At 65.3% G+C, this 16,839-nt stretch overlaps 2 protein-coding genes across 3 annotated transcripts in view; both read right to left on the reverse strand.

Annotated features, from left to right (window-relative positions):
• Positions 1-1,335: 1,335 nt before the first annotated feature.
• HGFAC (HGF activator) lies at positions 1,336-8,938 on the reverse strand. Of its 2 annotated transcripts, XM_012002180.1 has the most exons (15): positions 8,763-8,938; positions 7,922-8,093; positions 7,688-7,784; positions 7,409-7,488; positions 6,668-6,790; positions 6,381-6,512; positions 6,103-6,213; positions 5,842-6,016; positions 5,487-5,572; positions 4,901-4,921; positions 4,503-4,755; positions 3,175-3,314; positions 2,776-2,916; positions 2,536-2,684; positions 1,336-1,594 (listed from the first exon to the last, which is right to left on the reverse strand). In XM_012002180.1, the coding sequence occupies exons 1-15, from the start codon at positions 8,874-8,876 to the stop codon at positions 1,412-1,414; spliced, it is 1,977 nt and encodes a 658-aa protein (XP_011857570.1). In that variant the 5' UTR covers positions 8,877-8,938; the 3' UTR covers positions 1,336-1,411. The 2 variants fall into 2 exon arrangements, with proteins under 2 accessions (XP_011857570.1, XP_011857571.1); XM_012002181.1 differs by lacking the exon at positions 4,901-4,921.
• A 1,897-nt stretch (positions 8,939-10,835) lies between these two features.
• RGS12 (regulator of G-protein signaling 12) overlaps positions 10,836-16,839 on the reverse strand; it is a 34,893-nt gene continuing 28,889 nt past the window's right edge. The window contains exon 15 of the mRNA XM_012002183.1: positions 10,836-11,272. Within this exon, the coding sequence (XP_011857573.1) occupies positions 11,043-11,272 (230 nt within the window). The 3' untranslated portion in view covers positions 10,836-11,042. The remainder of the gene's footprint in view (positions 11,273-16,839) is intronic.

The following is a 16,839-nucleotide window of genomic DNA, read 5'->3' on the forward strand; positions in this document are numbered from 1 at the left end:
AGAGAGGAAGGAAGGAAGGAAGGAAGGAAAGAAGGAAGGAAGGAAGGAAAGAAGGAAGGAAGGCAGGAAGGAAGGAAGGAAAGAAGGAAGGAAGGAAGGAAGGAAACCTATCACGGAAGCCATCATGTTAGTGGAGCCAAAGGGAAAATGTGGACATTTATCTCAACAGAGGCCGAAGAATCATGGGAAAATGCTCACCGCTCACAGGTGAAGGATCAGGGGCGGCTCACGTCGGATGTGGGTGAGGTGGGGCTGAAGCCATGCGGTTCACAGCCCGAGAACCGGCTGCTGGAGGCCCCCACTCTCAGGATCCTGGGGCTCGGGCACCAGCCTCAGTCCCCCAGCCGCTGTCCAGGCTGCCACCAACACTGTGGCGGGGGCAGGGGTCTTCAGTGGCGGGTTCGCTCCGTGAGCTCGAAGGCTCTGAGGCCCACGCGTGGCAGCAGGGGCCGTGGGGAGAAGGGCCTGGCTGTGTCTCTCTTCCCTCTTTGCTCAGAACCTGGCTTTGCTTGGGGCAATAACTGTGTAGCCCGGATGCCCCGTTTGCTGCCCTCCCAGCCTCCTGTGCAGCCCAGGGCGGTGCCAATCTGCTGGGGAAGGGGTGCCTGACAAAAGGGAGCAGCTGTAACGCAAACCACAGCCTCCCTGAGACCAGGACTCCAGGAAGGAGGTGGGGTCCAGGAGAGAAGGTCCTGGGGGCTTCGGAGCAGGGAGGAGGCCTGCCCCCGACTCACCACACTCCCGCCCTCTCTGCCCTCTGGCCTCACCTCCTCCTGTCTCCTGTCCTCCCTGGCTGGAGGGAGGGTACGGCCTCTGCCAGCCCAGCGGTGACTCTAACTGGGCCCCTCCTGGCACGTTGGCCCCTCCCTCCCTCAGCCCCCTCAGAGGCAGCCTGCAGCCTCCTCCCTCCCGGAAAGTGCAGCAGAGGCTCGGCCAGGCGGGCGGCCATCTGGAAGGCCAGTGGGGCCTGCGGGTGTTCCCGTGGGGCTTCTTCAGGTTTCAATGCTCCGTGCACCACGTGCCTCAGACCCCTCCATGGCCTGGGGGCCTGGACTTGGTTTCCGCTTTCTGCCCTGGGACAACCTGGGTGCTGAGCCCTGGCCTGGGGCTGGCCTGGGAGGGGGCTGGACTCTGCCGGGGCCTGGAGAAGCCCAGACCTGATCCTCTGACAACTCTCTGGGCTGTGGGGCCAGATCCCCCTGTGGGGCCACAGGCTCCATCTCCACTGAGGACTGTGTGGGCTCCAGGATGGCAGCCTGAGGCCTGCCGCATAGACCTGGGCCCCAGTCACGGCCTGGAGGGGAAGGTGGGGCCGCAGGCAGGGGCCAGGCAGCGTGGGCTGGGTTCTTGGAAGTATCTTTATTGTCAGCAAGGCAGGGAACGGTGGGAACCAGGGTGCCCCGCTGGAGGGTCAGGAGGGAGCCACAAGCCGCCTGGGAGGCCGTATCCGGTCGTTGATCCAGTCCACATAGTTGGCCACGCGGGTGTAGACCCCCGGCTTGTGGAGCCGCCCGCAGCCATCCCCCCAGCTGATGATGCCGTAGAGGTAGGCCACGCCGTTCTTCTCGCAGGCCAGGGGCCCCCCTGAGTCCCCCTAGGCAGAGATGCCGGTCAGAGCCACCCTCCCACGGGCCTGGTTCAGGGACCCCCCCATGCTCCCCCGAGTGGCAGCTCAGGGACAGAGGACAAAGGCGTTTCTGAGCAGGGGAGCTGGTCCACTCTTCTGAACCTCGTGAAAAGGTATCTCATTCCCTGGGGGCAGCACTGGCTGGGCCAGGGCTTCCAACCACGTTATTCCCCTTCCTGAAGCCGTGGTCCCCCTCTCCCCACCAGCACGTACCCCGTGTGGACCACACAGCCACCCTGTGTCCCAGCACCTCCTGAAATGACTTCTTCACTCCCTGGCAAACTCCTACGCATCCCTCAGGACCAGTGCAAACACCCCCTCCTCCAGGAAGCCATCCTGACTTCCCCTAGCCTGGTCCAGTGACAAGCCCCACCCACTCTACCGCTTCTGGGCTTTGTGGCCTTGGAAGAGTGAACTGACTGCCTGGGGCTCAGTCTTCCCAGCTATAAAATGGGGCATAAAAGAGCTGCCGCATGCCAGGGTTGCCGTGCCGCCTGAGCACACAGCCCTGCAGAGTCCAGGATGTGGTTGGGCTGTTGGGGTTATTGAAGGTTAAAGAGCTGGCTTGAGAGAACTCGGGGCAAAGGGGCCTTTGGTGCCTGGTGTCACACGGACAGCACTGCCTTGGGCTGCACGACCGGGATCTGTCCGGGCTCTGTGGGACCCCAGGCCCCTCTCAGAGCCTGGGTCTCCCCTTCTGTGTGAGGAGGACGCCCTTCCGGCAGGGGTCTGGGTGACCTGGGGTGCTGGCCACTGACCGTGAGTGTGCTCCCTGCCCAGGGGTCCCTGGCTGGCCCTGCCAGATTGGGGTGCCGCTGGGCTCTGGGCTCCCCAGGGACAAGCATCTCGAGACTCAGGACCAGCTGAGCCCCAGCAATCGGGTCCTGGTGGGGCGGGCACCAGCTCACCTGGCAGGCGTCGGACTTGCAGTCAAAGTAGCCGGCACAGAGCATGTTGGGGCTGATGTCGGCGCCATAGACGTCAGGGTTGCTGCACTTGTGGTCGGCGACCAGGGGGACCAGGGCCTCCCGCAGGGAGCTGGAGTAGCCGCTCACGTCTGTGGGACATGATGCCCTCAGCATGACATGCACACCATGGCTGGCCACTGTCCACCCTGGTGGGGCGCTGGGTGCCCCCTCCCAACTCACTCTCGTCCAAGTGGCCCCAGCCTGCAATCTGGCACTTGTGTCCAGCAGGGAAGGTGCTGCCGGGCTCGGGCAGGCAGATGGGCTGCACGAACTGTGAGCGTGTGGCACAGCGGTCCCCTTTCTTCTTCAGCCGGATCAGGACTGATCGGGAGAGCGGCCAGGGTCAGCCTGTGGTGTGCGGGCTGAACGGGAGGCTGTCGGGGCGCGTGATGGAGGGAGGGCAGCTAGTGGGTCCCATGGGGCAGCCTGGGAGATCCAGAAGGGAGAGGTGCCCTATCTTCCCTGCCCTGCCCCAGCTTCCCCGCACATGTCTGCCCAGCTCCTGCCTCTGTCCCGGCCTGGCCTGGGGGACACAGGGCCCACCTGCCCAGAGTGCGGCTGCGATGCCCTGGAGCTCACCAAGGTCGTGGTCGCTGGGGCTGAATACCGAGTACAGAGTGTACGGGATGTACTTCTCGATGCCGAAGATCTGCGTCACGTCCGTCGTGCGGTTGAAGAAGTGCTGGCCCAGCACCACTGAGACGCTTTCCCTGGGGGGACTGTGCAAGGGAGGCTGGCAGGTGCATGGACCAGCCCTCCCCTGGCCACCAGGGTCACCTCCCCCCACCCCCGACCCGGCCTACGGAGGCCAATGGTGTGGGGTCCTGGTCCCGGGGAGAGGTCTGAGCAGGTGCCTGGGTGTGGGCTGTTGATATTGGGGAGACAGGGGTCACCAAGCAGGGGCTATGGCCAGTCACCCCTAGATCCGGGCATGGGAGCTGAAATGCAGTGCCATCCCTCCTGACAACACTGGTCACAAGCCCTGGGGGGAGTCTCAGGCCAGGCCCAGGCAGGGTCGGCTGCAAGGCTGGACCCAAGTAGGTGGAGACCTGGCCTCCTAGGGCCCTGCCCCAGCTTCCATCCACATTGTGGGGTCTCCAGATGCAGCCCTCACTCCTGCTGGGCACAGAGCCTGGGCCCCTGGGTCAGCCTGGCTCCCATCTGCCGTGTGGAGGTCGCTCCACCCTGCCTCAGCCTCCTGCCCTGGGCTCCATGTGGGGAACCCCATTTCTCCACACTGAGGAGGGCTCTGGCCCCATTTGCAGGCCCAGGAGCCGCCTGCAGGGCCACACAGGGCCACGCAGGGCCACGCAGGGCCCCATCCTGGGAGCTGTGGTCCTTGAAAGGCCACCAGACCCTCGGCTGGCCAGACCCCTGCCCCTAATTACCGGGGAGCCCATCGAAGGTGGAAGGGCGTCTGACCCAGGCTGCTCCATCTCAGGGTCTCCCCACTTGAGGCCTCCCAGAGTGTGGGCCTGGGTGACTGTGCGCCCCCACTAAGGGGAGCTGGCTGAGTGGGCTGCGCCTTGGTTTCCTTGGCTGTGCTTGGGCTCCTAGGGCTCTGACGCCTTGTCACTGCTCTCCCTGGCTCCCTTCTGAGAGCCAGGACTCTGGGAGGGGCGGTGCCTGCGGGGAGGACGGGACCTTGCCCACCGCACCCGCCTCTGTGGAAACGTCGCGACCCCTGGGCTCCCTTAACAGGGACAGGGTTTCTGGAGTCTCCAGCATGCCCAGCTCAGGGCTGAGCCCCCAGTCCCAGAGGGGTCAGAGGGGGTGACCGGGGACCCCCGCAAGGAGTCAGCGGAGGCACCGGGATGGGGTCTGCAAACGGTGGGGACAGGCGCGTGGTGATGCTGGATGGCGTGCGGGGCCTCAGGGCAGGTGACTGGGGCCCAGAGGAGGTGCACCTGTGGGAGAAGCAGTGGGCGGCCGACACCACCCAGCAGGTTTGGACCAGGCTCCCAGCGCAGAAGCTGTTCCCGATGTAGATGGCGGCCAGCCAGGGGTGGGAGCCGGGCAGCGAGGAGGAGCCGCCGATGATGCGTGGCCGCAGGAACGTCCTCTTCTTATGCCTCCTGCCGCAGGACTGGTGTCCCGGGGAGGCTGGCTTAGCCAGGGTTGCCAGGATATCTGGTGCCAGCTGGATTCTGGTGAGGGATTCTGGGAGCAAAGGGCACCGGGTCACACCCCTGGGGTTCGCAGGGCCAGCCCCCTTCCACACAGTGGCCCTACCTGGCAGGAGGCGCTGCAGAGGGCCATGGCTGGACCCCCTGTCCACGCTGCTCAGGCCCTGGCGCCCGCCCACCTCTGCCCTCAGTTTCCAAGTCTGTAGAATGGGGTTCGGTGCCCAATCCCGAGGCTCTGTGAGGGCCAGAGTGGCTGGACACATGGAGGCCTTTGTGATCGCCTCAGCAGCCTGGAACCCCACAGCCAGCCCCAGCACAGCCAGATACCCCCATATAAGAGCCCCAGGCTGGCCCCGCCTGGGTCCTAGGGAGCCGGGGGCCTCTCCCCAGGGCAGGAAGCAGGTGGCCTCTAGGGGGCTGCCCGCCCGGGGTCTGATGCCAGGGGTGCTTGTGCGGAGCCTGCACACTCTCCTTCCTGCACCTCCTTGAGAGGCCTCTGGGGCCATCCTGGGCATGGTGCAGGCTGGGCAGGTGCCACCCCGAGGCCATCGCCTGGTGACCAGTCCCCTGCAGCGGGCTCTGCTTCCCCACTGTGACCCTAGTACCGACCCACTTCGTGACCTCGGACCAGCCTTCCTGTGAGCTTCAGTGTCCCCATCTGTCAGAGGTGCAGTAGCCAGGAGTGGGGAGGGGCTAGAAGGGTCACGGGGAAAACTGCCGTGACCTCGGTGGGGCCCGAGGCAGCCTCCCCCGCCAGCCGCGCACCGCAGGCCTCCAGGCGGCAGTACTCCCAGGAGAGCGCGCTGTCCTTCACCACGTAGCACCAGGGCCTCTCATCACTGTCCGGATTCCTGTGGTGCACGAGCGGGGGCTGGCGGGGAGTCACACTGCCCGCCAAGAGGGCATGGGGAGGGGGCATCGGAGCCCCCAGCAGGGCGGCTTCCCACACCTGGGGCAGTGGGAAGAGCGCAGCCCTCCCTCGGGCAGCCTCCCAAGCAGAGGTACTGGGGCCTGTCTGATGGAGCTGGCCCCGCCTGGGTCCTAGGGAGCCGGGGGGCCTCTCCCCAGGACAAACCCTGCCTGCCCCGTGTGTGGCGGCCTGGAGTGGGGTGGTGCTGACCGGCAGTAGGCGTGGGGGCCCAGGCCCAGTAGGGCCGCGGTGCCCACCGAGTCCACGTGCAGCTCCTGGTAGAGTAGATCGGAGTTCCAGGCCAGGCAGCCGAGGCCCGAGGCTGAGGTGCTGGCCACGCCGCGGTACCCAGTGCCATTCCCCAAGAAGCAGCGCTCATCAGGCGCTGCGGGCAGAGGGGCAGTGAGGCCAGCCCACTGAGGGGTCCACCCGGCACTGCCCCAGGGCACCCAGGGGGGCTGACGCACTCACCGATGTTGCAGAGCCGCCCGGCAAAGCCTGGTGGGCAGGCACACACGGTGGTCCCGGTGGCCACAATCAGGTGGCAGGTGCCCCCGTTCAGGCAAGGGCTGCTCAGGCAAGCTGGGGGCAGGGTCAAGGAGCTGGGCCAGGGGCCACGCAGTGGAGTCGGGGCTGGGGTGCACCCCTTGTCCCTCATTCCTGGGTGACCTCAGGCCATTCCTCCCACTCGGGTGGGGACGGGGACACCCATCAGGGGTCAGTGGCATGGCTCACACCCCATGGCGCACCTGTATGTCGGGTGCCTTCGCACCGGGCCCGGCCCCCCAAGCACTCGCACTGTTCCACGTGGCCCTGGCGCACACGGGCCCAGCGGTCGCCCCCCTCCAGGTACTCGTAGCGGGTCTCGTCGAAGCACTTCTCTGAGGGGTGCACAGTAAGCCCTCACACCCTGGCCACACGCTGTCCGTCCCCATGCAGGTCCCCTGCCCTGCACTCAGGCAGCCACCTGTTCTCTCATCCTCCCGGAACTCGCTCTGGCCCCTGGACCCCTGTGGACCTCCGAGGCCCAGCTCACCCGTGCCACAGTCTTTGCCGGTGAAGGCCCGGGGGCAGCTGCAGTGGTAGGACTGGGAGTCCTGGGTATTGGAGCAGGAGCCTCCATTGAGGCAGGGGCCGGAGGCACAGGGATCCAGGGCAGCTGAGGACATGCGGGAGGGGCCGTGAGGGGCGGGCTGGGAGCCTCAGGGTCCCTCTGTGACATCCCCTGCTTGCCAAGGCCTCCATCAGGCCCCAGTGAGGGGCTCTGAGAGCAAAGGGGCCCTCTCTAACGCCTCTCGGGGTGCAAGGTCCCTGGGAGGGGCACAGACCTCTGCTTCCTCCCAGTGTCCCCCACTCAGCACCCGGGTAACTGACCCAGCTGTGCGTGTGGCTTCTTGGAAGCCCGACACCCACACTGTCAGGCAGCAGCCCCTCCCATGTGTCCCGGGACCCGTGTGAGCAGGGTGGCTGGCACCGCACCGCACAGACCCTGCCCACCTGTCCTCTGCCCAGGGCATGTCTGTGTGGCTGCAGGGCCCGGCCTCACCACCAGGCGGTGCCTTGGCTCCAGTGATGGCCGTGCGGCCACCGCGAGATGCAGGTCCCGCCTGGGAGAGGCTCCGGCCCTAAGTGGCACCCACCGGGGTTAACCCCGGAGCTCCTGTTCTCCTCCCCTCCAGCCAGGACCCCTGCCCGGATCTGCCCCATCCTCCCTTCAGCCTCCCTGGCCGGGCCCAGCGCCCCCTGCCCACCCCAGGCTCCCGGACCCAGCACTCACCTGGGCCCCCCGGAGGCGGGGTGGCCTCCACACAGTAGCCCCAGGCCCTGTCCCGGTCGTAGTTGTGAGTTGTGGCACACCTGGGGGCGACACCTGCGTGCATGGGGGTCCCAGGCAGAGGCCCCCACCCCACCCCACCCCACCACCCTGGAGGGTCTGGGTTCACTGGGTCCGCGTGCTGCGTGGTGAGGGCCTACTGTGTGCCCGGCTCCCAGAAAAGTGAGCAGCGTGGGGCCAGCCGGTAACCCCAGCTCGGGTGCTCCGGCCGTCCGGACCCACCACTTCCTGTGGGCGCTGCCCTCCGAAGTGCAGGCGTGCAGCATGCGGCCCCCATAGCGGAAGGGGAACCTGCAGGGCCTCCCGTCCTCGGTGAGTGCTATGGGGAGCAGGTGGCAGGGTCAGGGCTCCCTTGAGGGGCACCCGAGCCCCTCAGGACCTTCAGCTGAAGTCCTGCTCCTCCCACCCAGCCCTAAGGTGAAGCACGACACCTCCACCCAGGCCCACCTGACTCACCTTGGGCCTGGGGGCTGCTGCTCGAGGGAACTGCCCTGAGCGGGGGCGGGAGCCCCCCACGTTGGGGTCCCTCTGCCTCTGGAGCACTCGTTGCTGGGGTCTCAGAGGTCACCAGGATAGTGGGGATCACAGGGGTCGCTGTGGCATTAGGTTCTGGGGACTCCGTACGGTTCTAGGAGGAGCAGAAAGGGTGTCAGTGTGGGACGGACCCTCACGCTCAGGTCCTGCCGGGCAGGAAGTCACAGCCCTGAGCCTGTTTCCATACTGGGGCCCCCAGATCTCGGAGCAGGTTCCAGGAAGACACACGACATCCCTGAGGCCTCAGTCAGGCCCTGACACCTTCCCCACCCTGGGTCCCTACTGAGCACCTGCTCAGGGTCACTGCCCAGGCCCAGGCACTGCTACCCACCAGGCTTAAACCCTGATGTCAGTTCTCGGCAATGGGAGCAGCTAGGAGGCCCTCGGAGGTTCCTTCAACCTCATGCATCCAGACCCGACAGAGACCCAGAGAGAGGGGGCAGCCCCCAGACCCATAGGGGCCCAGGCCAGGCTGCACAGGGATGACAGTCCCCAGGCAGGGCTCCGTTAGCCCAGACCCCAGCTTCCAGGCCAGCCCAGCACCCACCTGCCCCATGAGGGCCAGCTTTCAACCTGAGACCCCTGCGCGGCCCCCCACCCCTCAAATCCCGATGCTCAGCCTCCTGCCCCCTCAAACCCTGGTGCTCAGCCCCCGCCCCTCAAACCCCGATGCTCGGCAGTGACCCTCCCTCTGGCCTCCTCCCAAGGACCCTGAGTAGCCACAGGGAACCTCTGGTCGCACTGCGACAAGGTCAGTGCTCACCCCGCCAGGCTGGGGCTGGGACCCCTGCGGCAGCAGCAGGAGGAGGAGGAGGAGGAGGAAAGGGCCCAGTCCCAGGGAGGGACAGGGGCTGGAGACCCAGGCCCAGCGCCCCATGGCTCCTGAGCTGGTCTGAAGGCAGCGGGAGGCGGGAGCAGAGTGGCCAGGGCAGGTGGGGTCAAGGCTTTGTGGAAATGATTAACCCTGGCTGCCTCCCACATCGGGCGGGCCCAGCCGGAGAGGAAGTCCCCGAGTCCCCTGGCCCCCACACCTGCTGCCCACCTCTCTTTGAGCCTACCTGGAAGCCCAGCTGTCCCACTGTGGTCTCGGCCTGCACTGGTCCTAGTCCTGGACCTGACATGGTCCTTGGGCCTCAGCTTAGAAGCCTCCTCTAGGAAGTCTTCCAGGATAATGCAGATAGGTTGGGGCCTAGATGGTCTGGCACAGCTCCCAGTCCCTGCAGGCCACCGAGCTGGCCACCATCTGCCTGTGAATTGTCCATGATGAGAGCCGCTACGGGTGCTGAGCCTTGCAGGTGTCCAGCCCTGTGCCCAGGACAGCACAGACAGTGGCGGTGGGGCTGCCATTGTCCCTGTCCCACAGACGGCAGCACTGGGGGTTCCTGGAGGGTTCGGTGCTGCCTCCTCTCGGTGGCCCCAGGGCTGGCCAAAAGGCCAGGCACAGGGAGGAGAGGGGCCATGCAATGGCTGAGTGCAGCAAATGATGACCCAAGACCCTGCCCCACCTGCCTATCCTGACTCTGGGGGCCCCCCAGCAGCCCTTGGTGATGTTCAGAGTGTCCCTTCCTCCCCGTCTCCCAGACAGACCCAGGAGTCCCCTCCGAGAAGCCTTTCCAACCCTGGCTCCCCACCGCCACCCGGATGGTCCAGGCCAAGTCTGCCTCCTCGGGCCCTGCAGCCGGAGCCCGGCCCCGGGCCACAGCACAACCCTGGGCCAGGTGCCCCGGGGCCTGGGATGGGGAGGCCACCGCCACCCGGATGGAGATGGAGCTGGAGTCACGGAATTTGTGACTTGGGGCTGTGGGCAGAGCTGCCAGAGGAACCTCTTCTGCAATATTGGAGCAGCCGCCACGGCGCCGCGGGTTCCCTGAGTCAGCAGCTGCATCCCAGGGCTGCTGAGGTGGGAGGAGGGGTGAGTGAACCACTGTGGCCTGGAGACCATCGAGGGCTGAAGCTGCCTCCCTCTATACCCCAAACCCCCTCTCTCTGCCCCCCATTTGCCTATCTGTGCAGAGGGAGAGAAAATGGACACCCACTGACCACCCAGCTTGACACCGTGGGCCCCAGGGGGCACAGTGGACATGGAGGCATGGTGCGTCCTGGGGGCACGGTGGGCACCATGGTGGGTCCGGAGGGACACGGTGGGCACTGTGGTGGGTCCTGGGGCCACGGCGGGCACTGTGGTGGGTGGTGCACACAGCTGGTACTGGGCTTCATCTTCCATTCCAACCCCTCCCCCAGCCCCCTTCCTAGAGCACCACTAAGTGGGGTGCACCCACTCCCTGCAAGCTTCTAGAGCAGCCCCAGGGGGCTGGCTGTGCTCTCAGGCCTCTAGGATGCTCTGGGGAGCTCACCGACAGCCCTGTACCGAGGTATTCGGCGTTAGGGGCTCCATCAAGGCAACCGGGGGGATGGCCCCGCCTCTTCTAACTCAACCCAGCCCCCATGGCCCGGCCTCCCCAGCAGCCACACCTGGCTCCCTTTCTGTAATCAGACCCTTTTTAGCCCCAGGGCCTTGGCACAGGCCCAGGGCTCTTTCTAGACTTCCTCTGCCGTCAAATTGCAGTTTACATGGTCCCTCCCCAGAAAGGCCCTCAGACCACCCTGCTAAACAAGGCCGGGTTAGGGTCCCCACGTGACGGCGAGAGCCACAGTCTCTGCCATCTGGTCCTGGCCCTCAGCCCCCAGGAGTCAAGCGTGCCTCTCCTCAAAGCCCCTTTGACCTGACCCCGGGGCACTTCTCCTCCTCAGGCCCCTCTGTCTCCTGCACGACCTCCTGGGGATGTGCTCAGAGAATGAGTCTGTGTCCCCAGCACCCAGCACGAGGCCGACGCTCGGGTCCTCAGAAACGCTTTATTGGGCAGCAGGGGGCCAGGGCCAGCATGGTGAATGTCCGGGGCCAGTGCCTCCAGCGAGATCACCCCCTGCCCTCCTGGCTCCTGAGGGTGTTGGTGGCTGCGGTGGCCCCTCTGAGGCTCACAGACTCCACGGGGGCTGCCCCACCCCAACATGTCCACGGGAGAGTTGGCCAGGCCAGGGCAGCTCAGACGAAGGTGGCGTGGTGCGCGCTGGCCTTGGGCTTTGCGGGCTCACCTGGGACGGGGCTCAGGCCAGGGAGGTCTGACGTAGGAGACCCACCACCGGCCTGCGCCCTCCCAGGGTCAGCCCGTGCCCCCGCGATGCCACCATCCTGCCCGGGCGCCAGGCCAGTTACAAGATCCACGTCAATGATTCTGTTGACCGGGAGGCCTCGGCTGCCGTGGGTCCCGCTTCCTGTCACAGGGAGAAGAGAAGCTGTCACTTGCCTGACCCAGCCCTGGGCCCCCGGAACCCACCCCCCACCCCAAAGGCCCCTGTACAGACACTGGGCATGGGAGGGGTTCCTGAAACACCCCAAACACATCCCAGAGGCAGCTGGCCTCCCACTGTGGGCCTCCGGGCTGGGGCAGGTGCGCCCAGGGGAGGTGCAGTGTTCCCAGAGTCCTCCACAGAACACCTGCCACCAAGTGGGGGAGCCGACCCACTCAGAAACCCCACCACCCTGCTTCCCCACTGCAGCTCAGGAACAGAGCTGGGTCCCCGGCGGAGCCCCCACCCCAACTGCCCACCAATTCCTCCTGGGGGCTGTCCTCAGGGCCCACCCCCAGGGGGTCGAGCACTAGGGTGGGAGCAGTTCCAGACAGGCTGGACCCTCTTGGCCTGGTGGAACGGGCCCTGAGTCCTGCGTCTGCTGCCCCATCCCACCCTACCAGGCTAGCCAGCTGCTTGCCCACCTGGCTCGCTGCCTCAGCACCGTCTTCACCGCACACACCCTGCTCTGGGCCTGCTCCGTCCCCTCCCCCTTCATCCCTGGCCCCCCTGCTGAGGTCCCTCTTCCGGGCTGGTCAGTGCCTCTGGCCCCACTTCTGGCTCCAATGCCCACTCCAGTCCCAGGAGATCCCGGCTGCCTGAACCGGCCTTGGAAGCTTCTAGACCCAATGTGGGCAGGCCATCTCCTTGCCAGCACCCCTGGGAGGCCTCCCTACCCAGGGCGTCACTGCCGTGCCACATCCGGTGACCTCCACGTGGACCCCTGGAGGACAGAGTTGCGTCTAAGCCAGGGTGGAGTCCTCAGGGGCCAACGCGGAGTGGGGCCAAGGAAAGTGAACGGTGCACAAAGCAGGTTGGTTCACGCGCCGCCCGGAGCTCCGTGGCAGGACCCCAGGGCCTGGGCAATGCTGGGAGAGCCCAGAAGCCCTTCCCTACTCAGTGACTCCACCTCCCCATCTGCACAGTGGGGGTGACATGACCGACCCAGAGGAGCGGGCTTCGGGGACAGGTTCCTGCGTGCCCAGCGTGCCTCCTGGGCAGGGGTCCAGGAGCTTCCTTCCCCAGTGAGCCTGGGGCTGAGGCCCTGGGACAGTCACGTGTATGCCAGAGTGGAGGCCTTGAGGCGCCTATGGGGTGGCAGGGGCACCAGGCCTGGGCCCACAGCAGACAGGCTGCAGGGAGAGCCAGCCCTCGGCCGATGAGAACCAGGGACAGGGGGTCCCTGCTACCAACTGCTGCCCTCCCCAGGTGAACCGAAGGCCTGGGAAGGTGAAGACCCTCCTCGATCTACAGTTCTGAGGTCCCTGAGAAGGCCGCAGGGTCCTTGCTGCCCCAGCGGCTCTGTGGCCACCAAGGTCCTCAACCCCAGTGTGCCCCACCTCACCCTCAGTCCAAGCTTTCAGAAGCAGCCTCCATGAGGCATCTGTGAACAAGTCCGGGCTGCAGGCAGGTTTGGCTCCCCTCTTGAGCGGGCCCCAGAGGCCCTCATCCTGGCCTTGACGCAGCAGCACCAGGGTGCCCAGCCAGTGTGTGGGAGCTGCATCGGGCCTGTATGTCTTACTCAGCCAGGCCCGGTGGAGATGCCGTCTGGAGGCGTAGGGGTCCATGTGGAGCGGCTGAGACTAGAAACTTCTCCCAGTCAGGCCTCTGCTCATTCAACAAGTATCCTGCTAGGTTCTGCCAGGGCTAGAAGCTAGCCCTGCCCCCAGGGGACAAGGGAACAGCTCTGCCCATCTCCTTCTTGTCTCCAGGTCCCCATGGCTCCAAATGCCAGGCTGCAGGGCTGGGAGGTAACAGGTGTGGGGAGAGGCAGGGGTTTGCCCCCCTTCGCCGGTCAATCCCATGGGCATTTGGGCATTTGCCTGGAGTGTTCATCGGGCTCCGAAGGGGCCTGCGACCCCACACGTGTCCAGAAGCCCGGCTCTTCCCCGCCAGTCCCACACGGACAGATGGGAGGACAGGCCCCTGTGGGCCCCAGGCAGATAGCGTGCTCAGGATGGGAGAAACACTTGTTTCTGGAGATCGGACAGCTCTGCACGGACCAAGGACGTCCACATCACAAGGAGGGGGCCACAGCCAGGCCCTTCCTGCCTGCGGGACCCAGCCTGGCCCTCCTGTGCAGGGCAGCCAGCCCCAGGCCTGTGACTCAGCCACCTGGCCCAGCCCTGAGCAGTGCACAGCCTCACCATCTGCTTGCCAGGGCCTGCCCAGGGAGCACCTTCTTGCTCAGCATTTCCCTGGCAGGGATGGCGACACAGAGGACCCAGCAGAGCCTGCGCCGCCTCCAGAGGGGCCTGGCCTCCTGGTCTCACTCCTGGTGCCACATCTCCAAACATCCAGACCTGAGACCACACTGGGACCTCGTTTCCTGCTGCTTGGGCCACCTGTGAACCTCTCCCCTCCCTGTCGCCCCACGGCTCCCTGCCCTCAGCTGGCTGGTCCTGCCGGTTCTGACTGTGCCGTCCAGCCTTCCCGGGAGGGGGTCCTGCTGGAGACCCCACAAGACGCAGCAGGAAGGCCCCTCTTTCCGCATGGACGGGCCCCTCACCGGCTGCCGGTCGCCCCCAGGCCTCCCAGACGCTTGTCCATGAATGTCTCTGGCCCGCCACTGCCAGCCGCACTGGCCTAGGCCTGGGGCCATAGAGGTCAGGCCCCTGCCCCACCCTGGTCCTCAAGGCTGAGTCAGGAACCCCAGCAGGCACAGCGGGAGCAGGGGCGCGGCCTGAGCCCTCCCAGGCTCTCCTCTGAGACCCAGGCCTGGCACCTATCCCACTGCCCTTCCTGCCCCCAGAGGGACCCTGTCCCCCAGGCACTTTGCTCAGCCTCTGCCTCCATGCTCCAAATCATCTGTGCTGCCAAGCACAGTCACCTCCTGTTAAGCCTCCCCAGCGCCCCTTGGAAGCTTGCAGGGCACAAGGACGCCCAGGCATGGCTGAGCCGGCTCACACTGAGAACATGGCAGGAAGTGGGAAGCGAGGGGGAGCCAGAGGCGGGGACTCCACAATCCACTCTGGCTCCTAAGGCCCCTTCCCTTCCCAGCCTTCCCAGCACAGCTCCCCCCACGGGCTCCTGCCGAGGCCTGTGCACTCCTGCTGATGGGCTCCCATGGGAAAGAGAGTATCCTCAGAACCCCAGTTCCAGAGTGTGACCCCCCAAGGTCCCCCTGTCCATGTGGGTCCCCAGCCAGGATCATGACTGTGTCTGTGATGGGCTGGGGCTGGGATAGAGCTCCTCAAATATTTGCTGAGCACTGGCGAGAGAGAGGACAGCGGCCAGCAGGGTGCATAGTGTGGTGCGTGGGGAATAGGGGAGTAGGGATGACTCAGGGCACAGGAGTGCATGTGGCAGACCCCAGGGAGGGGCTGCAGGCTGGAGCTCCAGCAGTACCGGCTGAGATGGGCACAGGTGGCCAGTCCTGGAGGGAACATGAGGGTGGGCTAGGTCATGGTCACTTGCAGGCCTGAGACTTCCACTCTGCAAGACCTGGCTGGAACTTCAGGTGGGGCAGACACTTCAGGGAAGGAGAGGGAGCAACCTAGGGTGGCTTGTGGTGGGATCCAGGAGGACCACGTGTCACAACCGGGCTAGGGGCTGTGGAGGAGGGCCCAGGCCAGCTGGTCAGTTCAGGAAGCCCCTGGGGAGCCACGGAGCTGGGCAGGAGCCAGGAGGTGCTCTGGGGAGAGGGGGCTCTGGAGAGGCACCTAGCAGATGCCCTCAGCAGCTTTGCAGGCCTGACACCAGTGGCAGGCTCCTGGGGCTGTGTCCCCAAGAAAGCCAGAGCTCTCAATCCACATTAGAGGGAGGGGATCCAAGCTGCATCTGTTCCTGCGGAGGGCTGGGCACAGGAGCTGCTGAGGAGGCCTCTCTCACAGGAGTGGCTCTGGACAGAGCAGGAGCCAGGCGGGGCTGCATCCTCACCCGGGCCTCAGCAGCTACCACACAGTGGCCGTGCCACGGGGCGTACTTTCACCCCCAGGGTGAGGGGTGTGACCTCACTTCCAGGCTGCAGAAGCCCCAGCAGGCAAGCATCACACACCTTGTGCGTAGCTGAGCTCCAGGCACCCCGAGAGCAGCCACTGGGCCCAAATGTGTCCCTTGGGGACACTGATGCCTCCAGGTTAAGTAACCCCTGCCTCCACCCAGTAAGCTGCCCCAGGGGACTCCAGTCCCAGGACAGTTATGTGGGGACCCCTCCCGAGGCGGAGCCTAGCAGCTCTCTGCCGGCAGGTGGAGTCTGTCCTCTTGGGACGTCTGCACCAGGAGCTCAGCCTGGCCATGGGGCTGCGCACTCAGCCTTACCAAAGGGGCTGGGAGGAGCCACTGGCCAGGACCCCTGATTGTGGCCTTGCAGCCAGCTGGGCAGCAGTGAGACCACCCAGCTCCCGGGCTTGTTGTTGGAAACCAAGCAGATCTGGTTAAGAAGACCACTGGGAATTATTACCAACACGACCGTAAGAACCTGTTTTAAGACTGCGCGTATGGAAGGAGCACTGTGCATTGGAAACTCGGGTGTGGGTGCACGTGACCTTTTGAATGCCTCTCTCCTTTGTGAAAGCACAAAGCACAGACGTCTGCTTTGGTGCAGTGATGGAAGATGACTAAAGGCGGGACGCAGCAGTGCTAGAGGGACACCTGCTCCCTCCCCACGAGAATGGAAGGTGAGCATTTTGGAGGGTTCCTGTGTCAAGACCCAGATATGCACAAAACGTGCCACGCAGACACATGGCAGGTGCACACCCCGACACATGCCACACGAACACACACCAGGCGTGCACGCATGTGGGCATATCTGCCTGACACACTGACATGGTTTGGCTCCGTGTCCCCACCCAAATCTCACCGTGAATTGTGATAATCCCCAGGCGTCAAGGGTGGGACCAGGTAGAGGGAAATTGGATCCTGGGGGCGGCTCCCCCCATGCTGTTCTCATGGTAGTGAGTGAGTCTCAGGAGAGCTGATGGTTTTATGAGCGTCTGGCATTTCCCCTGCTGGCTCTCATTCTCTCTCCTGCTGCCCTGTGAAGAGGTGCCTTCAGCCACGACAGTAAGTTTCCTGAGGCCTCCCCAGCCATGCGGAACTGTGAGTCAATTAAACCTCTTTTCTTCATAAATGACCCAGGCTCAGGTATTTCTTCACAGCAGCAGGATAACGGACTCATACACAAAGCACTGTGTGGACACACACACCCGTCAGCGTGCCCTGGAGCCTCACGAGGGGCCTGGCACTTCTCCCACTTGCAGCCTCTGTTGTGTGTGTCAGATCGCTAACGCTCAGGGCCACTAGACTGGGCGGTCTGGCAGCAAGTGGCCAACGGGAAAGGAGACCCACCCGCATGCCACTGGGGACCAGACACGCACGGGGGTACTGGCCAGCCTGCAGGGCCTGACGGGTCTCGGTGCGTGGCGCTGGGGCTAGACAGACGGGGTGGAGTGCCGTGTGGCGTGTGGCGCTGGGGCTAGACAGACGGGGTGGAGTGCCGCGTGGCGTGTGGCGCTGGGGCTAGACAGACGGGGTGGAGTGCCGCGTGGCGT

This window comes from Mandrillus leucophaeus, unplaced genomic scaffold (assembly GCF_000951045.1).
Source record: "Mandrillus leucophaeus isolate KB7577 unplaced genomic scaffold, Mleu.le_1.0 Scaffold68, whole genome shotgun sequence".
NCBI classification, from domain to species: Eukaryota; Metazoa; Chordata; class Mammalia; order Primates; family Cercopithecidae; genus Mandrillus; species Mandrillus leucophaeus.